This window comes from Bufo gargarizans, chromosome 4 (genome assembly GCF_014858855.1).
Source record: "Bufo gargarizans isolate SCDJY-AF-19 chromosome 4, ASM1485885v1, whole genome shotgun sequence".
NCBI classification, from domain to species: Eukaryota; Metazoa; Chordata; class Amphibia; order Anura; family Bufonidae; genus Bufo; species Bufo gargarizans.
In genome coordinates this window covers 288291071-288307669 of record NC_058083.1, presented here as the reverse complement: position 1 = coordinate 288307669, position 16599 = coordinate 288291071, and the positions used below count along the sequence as shown (strand labels likewise).

Sequence of the window (16599 nt, the reverse complement as noted above, 5' to 3'; positions counted from 1 at the left end):
GCGCTGTGGACTCACATCTGTGCTGTGTAACAGGATGCGGGGGGCGGGGCAGCAGAGCTGTGCTGTGTAACAGGATGCGGGGGGCGGGGCAGCAGAGCTGTGCTGTGTAACAGGATGCGGGGGGCGGGGCAGCAGAGCTGTGCTGTGTAACAGGATGCGGGGGGCGGGGCAGCAGAGCTGTGCTGTGTAACAGGATGCGGGGGGCGGGGCAGCAGAGCTGTGCTGTGTAACAGGATGCGGGGGGCGGGGCAGCAGAGCTGTGCTGTGTAACAGCAGGATGCAGGGGCGGGGCAGCAGAGCTGTGCTGTGTAACAGGATGCGGGGGGCGGGGCAGCAGAGCTGTGCTGTGTAACAGGATGCGGGGGGCGGGGCAGCAGAGCTGTGCTGTGTAACAGGATGCGGGGGGCGGGGCAGCAGAGCTGTGCTGTGTAACAGGATGCGGGGGGCGGGGCAGCAGAGCTGTGCTGTGTAACAGGATGCGGGGGGCGGGGCAGCAGAGCTGTGCTGTGTAACAGCAGGATGCTGGGGCGGGGCAGCAGAGCTGTGCTGTGTAACAGGATGCGGGGGGCGGGGCAGCAGAGCTGTGCTGTGTAACAGGATGTGGGGTGGGGCAGCAGAGCTGTGCTGTACAACAGGATGTGGGGGCAGGGCAGCAGAGCTGTGCTGTGTAACAGGATGTGGGGGCGGGGCAGCAGAGCAGTGCTGTGTAACAGGATGTGGGGGCGGGGCAGCAGAGCTGTGCTGTGTAACAGGATGTGGGGGCGGGGCAGCAGAGCAGTGCTGTGTAACAGGATGTGGGGGCGGGGCAGCAGGGCTGTGCTGTGTAACAGGATGTGGGGGCGGGGCAGCAGAGCTGTGCTGTGTAACAGGATGTGGGGGCGGGGCAGCAGAGCAGTGCTGTGTAACAGGATGTGGGGGCGGGGCAGCAGAGCTGTGCTGTGTAACAGGATGTGGGGCGGGGCACCAGAGCTGTGCTGTGTAACAGGATGTGGGGCGGGGCAGCAGGGCTGTGCTGGTGTATGTGAAATTCACAGGAACGCCCACAGAGCCTCACAGGAGATGACAGCACTGAGCAAAACTCATATCAGAGCATTTCTGACGGCATGTGAAGCAAAGCTGACACCAGTAAACTAGCAAGTGCAATTTTATTTTGTGCTGCATTACGGTAAGATAGGGGGTTATTGATTTTTAGTGCACAAAGGTGTCCATAGCCTTTAAAGGTAGAAGATGTGTTTGGAATTTTAAGAAGAGGCACACAGTAAGCTGCCATGATCTGTGCACACACACTCATTTGTTTTAGATGTCTAACCATGTGTAACTTCTACTTACAGCATTTGTTGGTATACCTTGACATTGCAATTCAGGATAAACCAATAGGGAGATTACTCTTTGAGGTAAGTCATGACTTTTTTTTACAACTTTTTTCATACAGTAAATTGTTTTAAAAACAACTAAACTATGCTGTACGTTAGAGTAGTAAAAATATGCAGGCTAACACGGTGCTTACAGTGCAGGTAACATCGGGCTCCTCCTTCTGTCGCTTTGACAGCCAAATAGCGCTGCATGCTGATCATATATATATACAGGTCCTTCTCAAAAAATTAGCATAATGTGATAAAGTTCAGTATTTTCTGTAATGTACTGATAAACATTAGACTTTCATATATTTTAGATTCATTACACACCAACTGAAGTAGTTCAAGCCTTTTATTGTTTTAATATTGATGATTTTGTCATACAGCTCATGAAAACCCAAAATTCCTATCTAAAAAAATTAGCATATCATGAAAAGGTTCTCTAAATGAGCTATTAACCTAATCATCTGAATCAACTGATTAACTCTAAACACCTGCAAAAGATTCCTGAGGCTTTTAAAAACTCCCAGCCTGGTTCATTACTCAAAACCGCAATCATGGGTAAGACTGCCGACCTGACTGCTGTCCAGAAGGCCATCATTGAAACCCTCAAGCAAAAGGGTAGGACACAGAAAGAAATTTCTGAATGAATAGGCTGTTCCCAGAGTGCTGTATCAAGGCACCTCAGTGGGAAGTCTGTGGAAAGGAAAAAGTGTGGCAGAAAACGCTGCACAACGAGAAGAGGTGACCGGACCCTGAGGAAGATTGTGGAGAAGGACCGATTCCAGAACTTGGGGGACCTGCGGAAGCAGTGGACTGAGTCTGGAGTAGAAACATCCAGAGCCACCGTGTACAGGCGTGTGCAGGAAATAGGCTACAGGTGCCGCATTCCCCAGGTCAAGCCACTTTTGAACCAGAAACAGCGGCAGAAGCGCCTGACCTGGGCTACAGAGAAGCAGCACTGGACTGTTGCATGTCATTCGGAAATCAAGGTGCCAGAATCTGGAGGAAGACTGGGGAGAGGGAAATGCCAAAATGCCTGAAGTCCAGTGTCAAGTACCCACAGTCAGTGATGGTCTGGGGTGCCATGTCAGCTGCTGGTGTTGGTCCACTGTGTTTTATCAAGGGCAGGGTCAATGCAGCTAGCTATCAGGAGATTTTGGAGCACTTCATGCTTCCATCTGCTGAAAAGCTTTATGGAGATGAAGATTTCATTTTTCAGCACGACCTGGCACCTGCTCACAGTGCCAAAACCACTGGTAAATGGTTTACTGACCATGGTATTACTGTGCTCAATTGGCCTGCCAACTCTCCTGACCTGAACCCCATAGAGAATCTGTGGGATATTGGGAAGAGAAAGTTGAGAGACGCAAGACCCAACACTCTGGATGAGCTTAAGGCCGCTATCGAAGCATCCTGGGCCTCCATAACACCTCAGCAGTGCCACAGGCTGATTGCCTCTATGCCACGCCGCATTGAAGCAGTCATTTCTGCAAAAGGATTCCCGACCAAGTATTGAGTGCATAACTGAACATAATTATTTGAAGGTTGACTTTTTTTGTATTAAAAACACTTTTCTTTTATTGGTCGGATGAAATATGCTAATTTTTTGAGATAGGAATTTGGGGTTTTCATGAGCTGTATGCCAAAATCATCAATATTAAAACAATAAAAAGCTTGAACTGCTTCAGTTGGTGTGTAATGAATCTAAAATATATGAAAGTCTAATGTTTATCAGTACATTACAGAAAATAATTAACTTTATCACAATATGCTAATATTTTGAGAAGGACCTGTGTATATATATATATTGATATATATATATATATATATATATACAAAGCGAAGAAGTAGGACTGCACTCCAAAATGTAGCAAAATAGCAGTGATTTATTCACCCATAATATGGCAAGACTTGCCATATTATGGGTGAATAAATCACTGCTATTTTGCTACATTTTGGAGTGTGCAGTCCTTCTTCGCTTTGTATAATTTTGGGGCTCGCCACTGCCCTGTGTTGGACTTTGCACCCGTACTCTGGTGGTGCTCCCATTGGACTTTATTCATCTATATATATATATATATATATATATATATATATGTATATTGAAATAGTTAAAAGAAGAAAAAACGCGTCACTCACCATCAACTTCCTTTCTGCAGCTTTATTGTAAGTAAAATCACGGTAGATGCGGGGCGCCGCACAGATACATCAGACAACAGCCGTTTCGCGCTGGACTGCGCTTTGTCAAGCCTCCCATGACGTGGTGGGAAAGTGGACTATATACATCACTCCCATGTCATGATCGAACAGGTGAAGTGATCACTTCAATCTACAACTTGATGTCCTTCTAAAAACATATAGATAAACATCAATATAATGTAAAGCCGTTTCATACAAACACAGCTAAGCCATTTTTGTCATGTAATCCCAGAGGACCCATGGCATCAGTTTTAATAATCCATGCGGCCTCCCTCGGAAATAATCTGCGCTTCCTATCTCCTCCTCGTTCAGGCATGTGAACTACCTCTGTCCCTGCACACGTCAGCACATCATCTCTGCCTCCATCTACATCATGTGTGTCTTCAATAGGTAGCTCCAATTCGAGTAGCTCCAATTCTACTTTACGTAGAGAGGTCCAAAGGTCTTGCCCACATAAAACCTCCCACATGGGCAGAAAATCCCATATACTACAATCTGCGTCTTGCAGTATATGAAGTGTTCCACTGTATGTCCCACTCCTCCTATTTCTAGATACTTGCGTCTATACATGTAATCACACGTAGAACAGTGTCCACATATGAAATTCCCTCTCAGTGTACATTTCCCGAACCAATTTAAATCAGTTCTTGGTAGGTTCCTCCTGGTGAGGACATCCCCTATAGTTCTACTCCTTCTGAATCTAATAATGGGACTAGTGTGTGTCTTATCTTTCAAATTATCATCTCGTCCCAGCATATGCCGGTTGTTGAGGATCACACTCCTAATTCCTGGGGCCATGGGGGAATAGTCAATGTGAACCTAGCGGTTTCACTGTTCCTTTGTTTTTCCCTTTTCTTCAATGTTAGTGCCTTGTTTTGCTTCAGTTTACATAAGCTCTATCTATGATATATTCAGGATATCCTCTCTGGAGAAGACGTCTCTTCAGCTCCTTACATTGCTCCTCAAACTCTATTTGGTTCCTCACTATTCTCGTCAAGAGCATAAATTGACCGTAAGGGACTGCCGTCTTAACATGGGGCGGGTGAAAACTTTCATAATGTAACAATGCATTCGTGGAGGTAGGTTTTCTATATACAGTATGTAAACTCCCATCTCTGATCATTACCGTAACATCCAGGAACTCAAGTTCTTCTTTGTCTATTCTGCTAGTAAATTGCATGTTCATATGATTTGCAATATTGACATATTCCACGAATGCATTGAATAACACTATGTCACCCGTCCAAATTATGTATGCGTCATCGATATATCTCAAAAATAATCTGATATACTGCACAAAAGGATTCCTCATCGTAAAAATATTTCTACTCAAAGGATGCAAGAAATAAATTGGCAAAGGTGCAGGAGACTGGTGTCCCCATCGCCGTACCTGACAGCAAATCAATAGAAAGTAGAATTGGAGCTACTCGACCTATTGAAGACACACATGATGTAGATGGAGGCAGAGATGATGTGCTGACGTGTGCAGGGACAGAGGTAGTTCACATGCCTGAGCGAGGAGGAGATAGGAAGCACAGATTATTACCGAGGGAGGCCGCATGGATTATTAAAACTGATGCCATGGGTCCTCTGGGATTACATGACAAAAATGACTTAGCTGTGTTTGTATGAAACGGCTTTACATTATATTGATGTTTATCTATATGTTTTTAGAAGGACATCAAGTTGTAGATTGAAGTGATCACTTCACCTGTTCGATCATGACATGGGAGTGATGTATATAGTCCACCTTCCCACCACGTCATGGGAGGCTTGACAAAGCGCAATCCAGCGCGAAACGGCTGTTGTCTGATGTATCTGTGCGGCGCCCCGCATCTACCGTGATTTTACGTACAATAAAGCTGCAGAAAGGAAGTTGATAGTGAGTGACGCGTTTTTTCTTCTTTCAGCTATTTGAATATATGTCTGCTTGGCAGAGCACCACCGAACTGACGCATGTTTATGGTGCGGGTGTGGATCTTGTTGGACATTAACCACATTAGGCAGTGCCGACTGCGTTTTTCTTTATATGGACATTTTTATATATATATATATATATATATATATATATATATATTGCATTCAGGAAGTCTTTAGACCCTTTCACTTTTTTTCACATTTTGTTATGCTGCGGCTTTGTGCTAAAATTGAAAAAAAAAAATCTGTCTTGGCTAACCTTTGGCCCAGTCTGAGGTCCAGAACACTCTGGATTAGGTTTGCATTAAGAATATTTCTGCTCCATTTAGCTTTCCCATAACACTGATCAGTCTCCCTAACCGCTGAAGAAGACCCCCACAGTATGATGCTACCCCTGTCATGCTTCACTGTAGGGATGGTGTTGGGCAGGTGATAAGCATTGCCTGGTTCAATGGGGCCACAACATTTTTTAACAGCACATTGTGTGTTATCTGCCTCCATATGTCCGTTCTGCAGTCCCGTAAAAAAAAAAAATAGAACACGCAAAATGGAACTTGCCCACATTTGGTCAGTATGGTAAAAGGGGCAGCACAATGGTGTTGCAGCTTGGGCCATATCTAAAAGTACATTGCCTTCCATGCTGTGCCTGAACCTCAGGTTAGTGTGCTTCTATCTATTTTTTGTATTTATGTTGCAACCCTAATTACATATTATGATTACAATTGTCATTTCGAGAGGCGGCATGGTAGTTTTTATTCCGGCCGCCTCTCAGCATGTTTGCCGTGCTGCCGCCAGAACTCTGGCCCGCCCCCATTATAGTCAATGGGGCTGGAGTGGACCTCCGGCGGCACGTGTGCACTAGCGGCAGCACGGATCCATTAGGCTGTTCACCCGCAGGAACAGCCTGCCAGAGAAGGTTGCCGCTAGTGTGAAAGTAGCCGTAGGCTGCGTATATATCTTCTGTAGGCAAATCTGGTAGCCTGTTCTGGCAGAGGAGCAGACTACCGGAGTTACCATATCTGGCATAGCTGGACACATAGCTGGGCACCGCTAGATCCCCATCCCCCAGTGCCTGGCAGTGTTTGGCTATGCCATAAACTGTATCTCCAGTAGTCTGCTCCTCTGCCAGAGCAGACTATCAAATTTGCCTCCAGTTAAGCTTAGGAGGACTCCTTAGACTCTGCATCTTGATTTAGATCAACTTGCCTGGGCGGGGTGAACGGAGCTTAGCCCCGCCCAGGCAAGTTGATACTAGTCGTGACGTCACTGGGCCGGCTGTAAACAGTCAGAAGGCTGCGGCGCTGCTGGAGCACGGCTGCCTTCTCAAACAACTGATCGGCGGGGGTCCCGGCTGTCGGACCCCCGCCGATCAGATGCTGATGATCTATCCAGAGGATAGATCATCAGTTTAAACAAAGTGCAGAACCCCTTTATAGAGCTGCGCCATCTTACTTTCTTACTTGTCAAGGATTATGATCCTGAATAAAGTTTAATATGATCTTCTGCTGAATCTCTGTAAGAATGGAGTTCATGTGGAGACATGAAGTACAGAGAGGTGGTGGGGGTGTAGATAATGAGCAGCAGCCCTTGTATGCAGTCTCTATTACCACAGCCCCACATTACCTGTCCTGTCCGTCCTCTCTATACTTCATGTCTCTTCATGAACTCCATTTCTACAGAGATTCAGCTGAAGATCTTATCATCTGTATTCAGGATCATAATTCCTGACAAGCAGAGCAGAGAGAAGGATGAGGCAGCTCTTTACCTCAGTGTTGTAAAGTAACTTGTCCTCCTGTGTGATTAGGACAGGTTTTGTTTGTGCTAATAGGACGGCAGCCATTTTATTTCTCCTAATGATTGCTCCCCAGACAAAATGAACCATTATAAATAATGGAATGTACTTTGTAATATATTTATACTAAAGTAATATTTAAGTATTTTCATTTTCTTAATTCTCGGAAAACCCCTTTTAAGTTTAATGCACTTTTAATATGGTTAATATGCTATATATTCCTTGTCTGCAATAACATTTTATATTTAAGTTATTTTCAGATATATGCCCAAAAACATGCAAAAACTTCCAGTACTTGTGCTCTGGTGAATCTGGGGATTCTCAGAATGGCTTGAAATTGCATTACAAAGGTTCTCTATTCCACCGCATAGTGAAAAATGGCTGGATACAAGGGGGAGGTAAAAATATTTTAAGTACTAAGCTGTGTTTTTGCAGGCTTACGTGTTCTAATAATACAGAATAATATCCATATGCATTATTACTCAATAGTTCCTGCTGTCCTGGGGAGCCATATGAAAACCAGCTTTTTTGTACATTTTGGCAATATACATACAGGCCTTTTTGTCACAGAATCAGCAGCACTCTTGTCCATCAGCTAAGTCTGGAATTGTTATTCAGCCCCACGGAGTGAAACTATTTCTGGATAGAAAAAAACAGAGAAAAATTGTTTTTCTAACCTCAAACAACCTCTTTAAAGGGGTATTCCAAGATTTTAATGTTGATGGCCTATCCCCCCCACTACACAATAGACGGAGCTGTGTAGTTCTGGTGCCTATTTCTAGTGCCGGAGCTGCTCCAAGCTGACCATCTGCAGTGTGGGGTGTCAGGCCTCTGCCAGTCTGATTTTGATGATCTAATCTGAGGACCGGCCTTCAATATAAAAATCCCAGAAAAGCCCTTTAAATGTGTGCCTAATATGTAACACAATTTTGAAACTCGTTTACTACCCTTTCATTAAAATGTAACAAAAAAAAGAAGTAATTTAGTGCTATTGCTGTTTTTCATATTTTTTTTATAGATATAGCATCTGGAAAAGGAAATGGTGGAGAATCTATTTTTGGAAATACATTTGAAGGTAACTTGTGTATTCCAGTCGGTTTGTTTGGGGCTACATTCACACTCACGTTTGGTGCGGATCGGTCATGGATCTGCACAGAGGGATCCGGTCAAATAATACAAACGTCTGCATCCGTTCAGAACGGATCCGTTTGTATTATCTTTAACATAGCCAAGACGGATCCGTCTTGAACACCATTGAAAATCAATAGAGGACGGATCCGTTTTCTATTGTGTCATAGAAAACGGATCCGTCCCCATTGACTTACAATGTGTGTCAGAATGGATCCGTTTGGCTCAGTTTCGTCAGATGGACATCAAAACGCTGCAGGCAGCGTTTTTGTGTCCGTCTCCAAAGCGCTTTGGCTTTCCGTTTGTGAGATCCGTTCAGGGCTCTCACAAGCGGTCCAAAACGGATCCGTTTTTGCCCTAATGCATTTTGAATGGAAAAGAATCTGCTCAGAATGCATCAGTTTGCCTCTGATCAGTCTCTATTCCTCTTTGGAGACAGACTAATGAAACTGAGCCAAATGGATCCGTCCTGGCACACAATGTAAGTCAATGGGGATGGATCAGTTTTCACTGACACAATCTGGCACAATAGAAAACGGATCCGTCCTCCATTGACTTTCAATAGTGTTCAAGACGCGATGTTAAAGATAATACAAACAGATCAGTTCTGAATGGATGCAGATGGTTGTATTATCTGAACGGATCCGTCCATGACGGATCCGCACAAAACATGAGTGTGAAAGTAGCCTTAAATGTTATATTGGTGCCCCCTGGTGTTTAATCTGTATAGTAATGTGCACATCCACCTGCTGAGGTAGTCCCACATGCTCAGTTCCATCATTCATCAACCTTCAGCCCTGTCTACTGTTAGAAGCTGTGACATTTACAGGGAGACAGCTGCTGCAGAAAGTACAGACCCCATGAGCCGTGATAGAGAATGAGCTGCAGCAGAAAGGACATCCCTTTGAGCTGTGATAGGGAGAGAGCTGTAGCAGAAAGGACATGCCCCTGGGAAAGGACACACTCCCTGTGCTGCCAGCCTGAAGACAATCTAGCAGAACAATTGGCTCAAGGAATAGGGAATCCTTGTGATCCATGTGAGGTACATCGCTGGTTCTAGCTTTCTTAGAAAGAGATTGTCATGTACCATATGGTGTCTGATTTACCTTTTTTTACATTAATCATGAATAGAGATGAGCGAATCATCCAAAGTCAATTTGCATAAAACGTTGTTCGAATACTGTACGGAGTGAGCGTACTCGGGTTCGGATTCAAGTGGTACCTTGGAACCGAACCATAATTCAGGAAATGTTTTTTTAAAGTAGAAATTCTTTTTTTAAGTTATTACCCGAAGTCTCGTGAGACTTCGCGAAGTAATAACTTCGGCTCATGGGAGTCAATACATTCGAATACTGTACGGAGCGCTTGCTCCGTACAGTTTTCTAACAAAGTTTTTTTATGTAAATCGACTTCGGAAGTCGATTCGCTCATCCCTAATTATGGCATAACCCCTTTAAATGTTATTCTATCAGAATAGATAAATGGAAAATAAAATATACACATCCAGTGGTATCAGTAATCTATAAAGCAGTCAGAATGCCCAGGGCATAGTCTGTGAAGTGAGGTGCAAACATATTGCTTTAATCACATACTAATAAAATCATAAAGGCTACACAGTGATATCTGGCGGTATGTGCTGTGTTATCACCAGGCTTGTGTACACAGTAAGGCTCAGTGATCACTGCATCACTAGTGACATATCACATAGCCACATCATCCAGTCACCGGTAATGGGGAATCATTATGGACACATAACTAACACCTAACTACAACCTCACCTCTGAATGTTCTATGCTAGTGATGAGAATGCAACAATCACAGACTAATACAACCTTACAAATTAAAGATGACTTTAATATAATGAAATATATTAAAACATTGAATATATATATACAGTTGAAACCAGGTGCCAAATGCCAGAATAATGAGAGAGAGAGAATGTTTTAAGGCATTTTTATACTCTGGTTGCGTCTTTGCGCCTACGGTCCACCCCTCCATTTGACCCCCGTTCCAGTGGAAATATACCCTATTCATCAACCCAGACGGCAGCTTGGCCCCCACCAAAGGGGAACGCGGACAGAATCGTCAGCACCAACCAGTGAGACGTAATCGCTCCTATTCACCTCCAGCTCAGTTGCACCGAACAATAGGTGCAATAACAACAGGTGAGCAGTACCACTCTTCCTGTTACTTTGGAGGCTCGGCTTTTAACTTATTTACCCTATGAGCGCCTTTTTCTTTCTTTGGCCATTTTTCACTTTAAACAATTCTGGACTGCCCATATGATGATGTCATGTGTTTGGAAGCTTCTCTTAGGTTTGTTGGCAACATCTGAGTTAATTAGAGACACACCTGTGGATATATTTAAATGCACACCTAAAACACGCTGCTTCTGTGTGTAGCATCATGGGAAAGTCTAAAGAAACAGCCAAGATATCAGGAACAGAATTATGGACTTGCACAAGTCTGGCTCAACCTTGGGTGCAATTTCAAGATACCTGAAGGTGCTTCGTTCATCTGTACAAACAATTACATGGAAGTACAAACAAGATGGGAATGTCCAGCCATCATACCGCTCTGGAAGGAGGCTGGTTCTGTGTCCCAGAGATCAACGCGCTTTGGTCCGACATGTGCATATCAACCAAAGAACAAAAGCAAAAGACCTTGTGAAGATGATGGCGGAAGCTGGTAAGATTGTGTCAATACTCACAGTGAAACGAGTACTGTATCAACATGGGCAGAAAGGCCACTCTGCCAGGAAGAAGCCATTACCCCACAAGAAACATAAAAAAGACAGATTGATGTTTGCAAAAGCACACAGGAACAAAGACCTACATTTTTGGAGAAATGTCCTGTGGTCTGACGAAACTAAATTTTAACTTTTTGGCCATAATGACCATCGTTACGTTTGGAACAAAAAGGGAGAAGTTTGGAAGCCTAAGAACACCATCCCAACTGTGAAACACGGGGTGGCAGGATCATGTTGTGGGGTGGTTTTGCTGCAGGAGGGACTGGTGTACTTCCAAAATAGATGGCATCATGAGGAAAGAAGATTATGTGGAAATACTGAAGCAACATCTCAAGACATCAGCCAGGAAGTGAAAGCTTGGGCGGAAATGGGTCTTCCAAATGGACAATGACCTGAAGCATACTGCCAAACTGGTTACAAAGTGGCTTAAGGATAACAAAGTCAATGTTTTGGAGTGGCCATCACAAAGCCCTGGTCTCAATACTATTGAAAATGTATGGGCAAAGCTTAAAAGGCAGGTGCGAGCAAGGCGACCAACAAACGTGGCGCAGCTACACCAGTTTTGTCAGGAGGAATGGGCCCAAATTCCGACTTACTATTGTGAGAAGCTTGTGGAAGGATATTCAAAACGTTTGACCCAAGTCATACAGTTTAAGGGCAATGGTTCCAAATATTAATGAAATGTATGTAAACTTTTGACTTTGCAGAAAGTAATAAAAAGGCCTTAAAACCTTCTCTCTCTTTCTCATTATTCTGGCATTTGGCAAATAATAATAATTATGGTAATCCTAATTGACCAAAAACAGGAAAGGTTTATTCTGATTTCATGTTAAATATTGAGGAAAAACATGCATATGTGTCTTTTTATATAGTGTATGTAAACAACAAATGCAATGATATAGAGGTTCTTATTGTCCACATCCTATGCTTATGACCCGGAAAGAAAAACCCCATGTCTAGTATTCCAACTAGACTTCTGGCCAAGCAACTGCAAAGTGATACCCTGGGCACGCTTCGGTCTGTGCAGGAGAGGCTCAGTGAGATGGTGTCTTTCTTTTTTTATACTGATGATTATTAATGTCCACCAATTTCCCCCCAAATAAGCATTCATACTCTTCCTGGGAACATGGCTATTTTAATGGATCACACCGTAGATGTATGGAAGGCTAATATATCCCCTTTTGCTTGTGTTCTCCATATTCCATAGATCACAGAAAGTGAGAGACCTTTGTGTATGACAGTGTTTAACAAAATGAAGTGTGTATACTCTTCCTCCTGTCTGTTACCATGCATACAGTAGACAGGGCATCTGCTACGGCTGGTAGATTGAACTTAAAGGCTATGTTCACCTTCAAGGGCATTCTTATGATTGCATTTTACTCATTTTGGGCTAGAAAAGATTGTTTCCATTAGTCTTTATTAAAAATGTTCAGCTGTTTCTGTGATACAAGGGTTAGAAAATCAGTCTATGACTATGACTTTCTCAGCTGATGACCCAGTAGAGCGCTTATCTCTTGACCTCATAAACACGTATTTAAGCCATATTCTTATCAGTTTGCTAAGAATTGAGCTATCTCAGAAATGGCTGTACATTTTTAATAGAGATGAGCGAAGTTCCGCTTGTGAAATTCAATCACACTTTGTTTGTTGGTTAAAGGTGAATTGCGTTATGGATTCCGTTACCACGGACCATAACGCAACTCTATGACGGAATGACCGTTTTGCAGCCCATAGACTTCTATTATGACGGAATGAATAACGGAATGTCTCTAAAATCATTCCGTCATGCATTCCGTCATAGAATTGCGTTATCATCCGTGGTAACAGAATCCATAACGCAATTCACCTTTAACCATCAAACGAAGCGGAAACGAATTTCAAAATATGAAATTCGCTTATCTCTAATTTATAATAAAGACTAATTTTGAAAAAGATTTTTAGCTCAAAATGAGTACAATGTAATGATAAAAAAATGTCCCCAGAAGGTTTCCATAGCCTTTAAATATTATTCATACATGCCACCTAAGAAAATACTTTCTGCTACACTCCACCTTTTGTGTACAGTGTGGTCTGAAGACATTGCCAGTTGGCTAGTTGTCTTGACTAAACAATTTGGAATCACTTACAGGCCATGCTATTATGCTGTAAGGGTTAACGCAGAACCATCATATGAAAATGTAATGAAGCTATTACTGATGTGTATAAACCATGTCTCAGTATGGGTTGTAGAGGTTAGCATTTGTTTTCCCATGGTACTGGCGTCTTGAGGTGGAGCTATTGCGCTTTGACAGTATTTTCAGTTACACAGGGCATATAGACGACCATTGCTTGCTCCTAACCTTTATTTACTGGACAATTATTTTGCAGACGAAAATTATGCAGTTCCTCACAATAAGCGGGGAATTCTTGGTATGGCCAACAAGGGAAGACATTCCAATGGTTCCCAATTCTATATCGCTCTACAGGCTACTCCATACATGGATACAAAACTTGTTGCATTTGGGTGAGTATCCCAACCGGAAAATATTCTGGTCTGCAAGAAGCAACACGGGTAATTACTAGATTTCCTGCACGAACTTGCTGCCATATGTATATATTCATCTGACAAATGAATAATTATCATTATTTCACAGTTCTCAACCCAGGATAAGAGGTTTTTGAATTTGCTGCTTATCATAGTCTTAAATGACTGGTTTATTTCCTTAATTGTCACCAATGATTTACTGACATATAGTTTCCCACTTTTATTTTACTGCAAATCTGATCCATATAAAGGTCAACTCTGACAACCATGACTTTTTGTCAGCATTTATGTTTCAGAACAATGGAGCAATGGAATTTTTTATGTTTTTACCTTTTAGACAACTGATTGAAGGTAGTGAAGTGCTACAGAAAATGGAGGACATCCCAACATACAATGAGAGACCAAAAGTGGACTGCACGATTGTGGACTGTGGCATTTTCACCCCTTGACGATTAAATATTTGCTTTGACTTAAAAGACAAACACTACACTAACATTATTTTACATAGTAAACACATTAATCTGTCTGATTTATTTGTCACAAAAGCGTTGGATGAAGAAGGTGCCCTTGGTTTTACATATCTGGATTTCAGCAAAACCTTTGATAAAGAGCTGATAAATTATAAAAAAAAAATGCCCTTAATCCCTGGATTGTTTAGTCGATTTGCAGTGGGATTGAGGTTATATTTCAGAGTGTGGTAGGTAAAGAGGACCCATCACTGGTTTGGAAAAAAGTGAACCACACACCTCCCCTAAATGGTCAGCCAGTGAAGCCCAACTAGAGTCATTCTGCAATGACTGTGGTTTCGCTAAATAAGGCATATCTTACATATCAGGCAGTGAGACCAGCGGTACTCATCAGACCAAAGTAGAAGAGGATCCAGCATGGATGTGGATAGTGATGATGATCTGTTCCAGCACAGCAGCCAGGTAACCGTGTCCGATCCACATAGTGAAGGACATTTTTTCTACAAGACCCAATCACACCTTCATAACGTTTGGCTACATACAAACCAGTCCCCATGTGCATACATCAAAAGGGTGCCCTCACCTACTGGACAGCACCAGAGCATTGAACAAGAAATGCCTCTAGATGTCCCTTTGGCAAACCATAGCCCTATTTACATATAGGGCACCAAAAGAAAACAAGGGCCATAGTTTGAGAACAGGAGGCCTCAAGACTTGTGCCAAAGTTTTCAAGTTATCCCCTATCTACAGGGTGGGGGATAACTAGCAGATAGCTGTGGGTCTGACCGCTGGGACACCCACGATCACAAGAATGGTGGTCTTGTTTCCCCATTCTGGTGGAGTGGCAGGTCTTGCATGAGCATTCACTATGACACTGTACTCGGATATCTCTGGCACTCCCATAGAAAATAAATGGAGTGGCATTACGCATGTGTGACCTGCTACTCCACCAGAACAGGGGAATAGGACCCCCATTCACGTGATAATTTAGGGTCCCAGTGGTCAGACCCCCAGCGATCAGTTAGTTATCCCCCTATTCTGTGTATAGGGGATAACTTAAACACCTAGCACAACCTTTTTAAAAGTAACATTCATGGGAGCAGCGTGATTTATGAGAGGTCTATGGCTCACTTTTTCCAAACTAGAACAACCAATATTACTGAAACACCAATAGCCGAATATGTGTGTCAATATGCAATAACTCACCAAAAATCTAAACACACACATATACATAAATACATAATTTTAGACAAAATACATATAATGGCAGTAAATGCAGGACAATACTGCGGCAAGTAAGTACCCCCCTTAAACACCCACTGGCGACTATACAGCGTATAAAGGATCTGTGCACAACGTATGCATCATCATTGTACAGTCAACAATATAAAATAAATGGAAATTGCATATGGTATATTATGCCATTAAAGACAATGCTCGTCACACTGTTGTAATAAAAATACTGAGGTTGTTAACCAGTACTGGGAGTCTCACTAGGAAATACTCCCATGTATAAAACCACACGTCAGCATGACATGTAAGTAATGACACAACCCACACCAGTACAAACCAGGAGTAAGGGAGGGACACCAACCCCGACGAGTGTTTCACCTTGCTTCCTCTTGGGGGTGGACTCATTCACTTGAATGGGTCCACAATTCCAGAGATGCGAAATGGAGTCATGGAACGGAACACCGGAAGCACTATGGAGTGCTTCCGTGGTGTTACTTTCCGTTGTTCCGCACCACAAATAAATATGACATGTTATTTTGCGGTGCGGACAGACCACGGACCCATTCAAGTTGAATGGGTCCGGCCTGCTGCACGGATGTTGCCGTTCAGTAGATTCCAGGTCTTGCATTTTTCATACATTATACCTAAAGGTTTAATGGTTTGTCTTGTAACCTTAAGGCCCCTTTCACACGGGCGAGTTTTCCTCTATATCATATATCGGTCTCAGTATTTTAACCCTGGGAGAGGTACAGTAAGTTTAAAAGATATCAGTATTAAAGGAAGGAGGGGTCTTATGTAAAGAGTTTAGCAGGTGTCTCAACCTCAGGTATTTGTAAAAATCCCTATTTGGGATTCCATAAGTCTCATGCAGATCTGTAAAGGACCGCAGTGTCTGTTGAGAATACAATTGTTGGATCGTGTCTATCCCTCTATGTCTCCCTCCCCCTTAACAGTGGCCTTTACTGGATCAGGGGCGTGTCCTTTTGAAGAGCTCACTCTCAGACAGCAGCACTGTGCTAATATACTAATATAGGGGGTCTTAATCTGGGGCATAGCTAGAGGCTCATAGGCACTGGTGCAAGATTTCAGCTTGTGTCCCCCCTTTCCTCAGTGCTTTGTGGCCAGGGACATGGAAGCACATAGTCTTCCTGCTGCTTGAGGCAAAAATTTAAACGCCTAACCCCTTCCCTCCAGCCAGAGGTGTAACTTGACCTGCATGCACTTTCTTTAAT

At 43.2% G+C, this 16599-nt stretch overlaps 1 protein-coding gene across 1 annotated transcript in view; it reads left to right on the top strand.

Annotated features, from left to right (window-relative positions):
• The window catches only part of PPIL6 (peptidylprolyl isomerase like 6), a 30867-nt gene extending 16292 nt beyond the window's left edge, over positions 1–14575 (top strand). The window contains exons 4-8 of the mRNA XM_044291928.1: positions 1332–1394; positions 7517–7664; positions 8285–8341; positions 13511–13646; positions 14005–14575. Coding sequence (XP_044147863.1) covers positions 1332–1394; positions 7517–7664; positions 8285–8341; positions 13511–13646; positions 14005–14116 — 516 coding nt within the window. The 3' untranslated portion in view covers positions 14117–14575. The remainder of the gene's footprint in view (positions 1–1331; positions 1395–7516; positions 7665–8284; positions 8342–13510; positions 13647–14004) is intronic.
• Positions 14576–16599: the final 2024 nt, after the last annotated feature.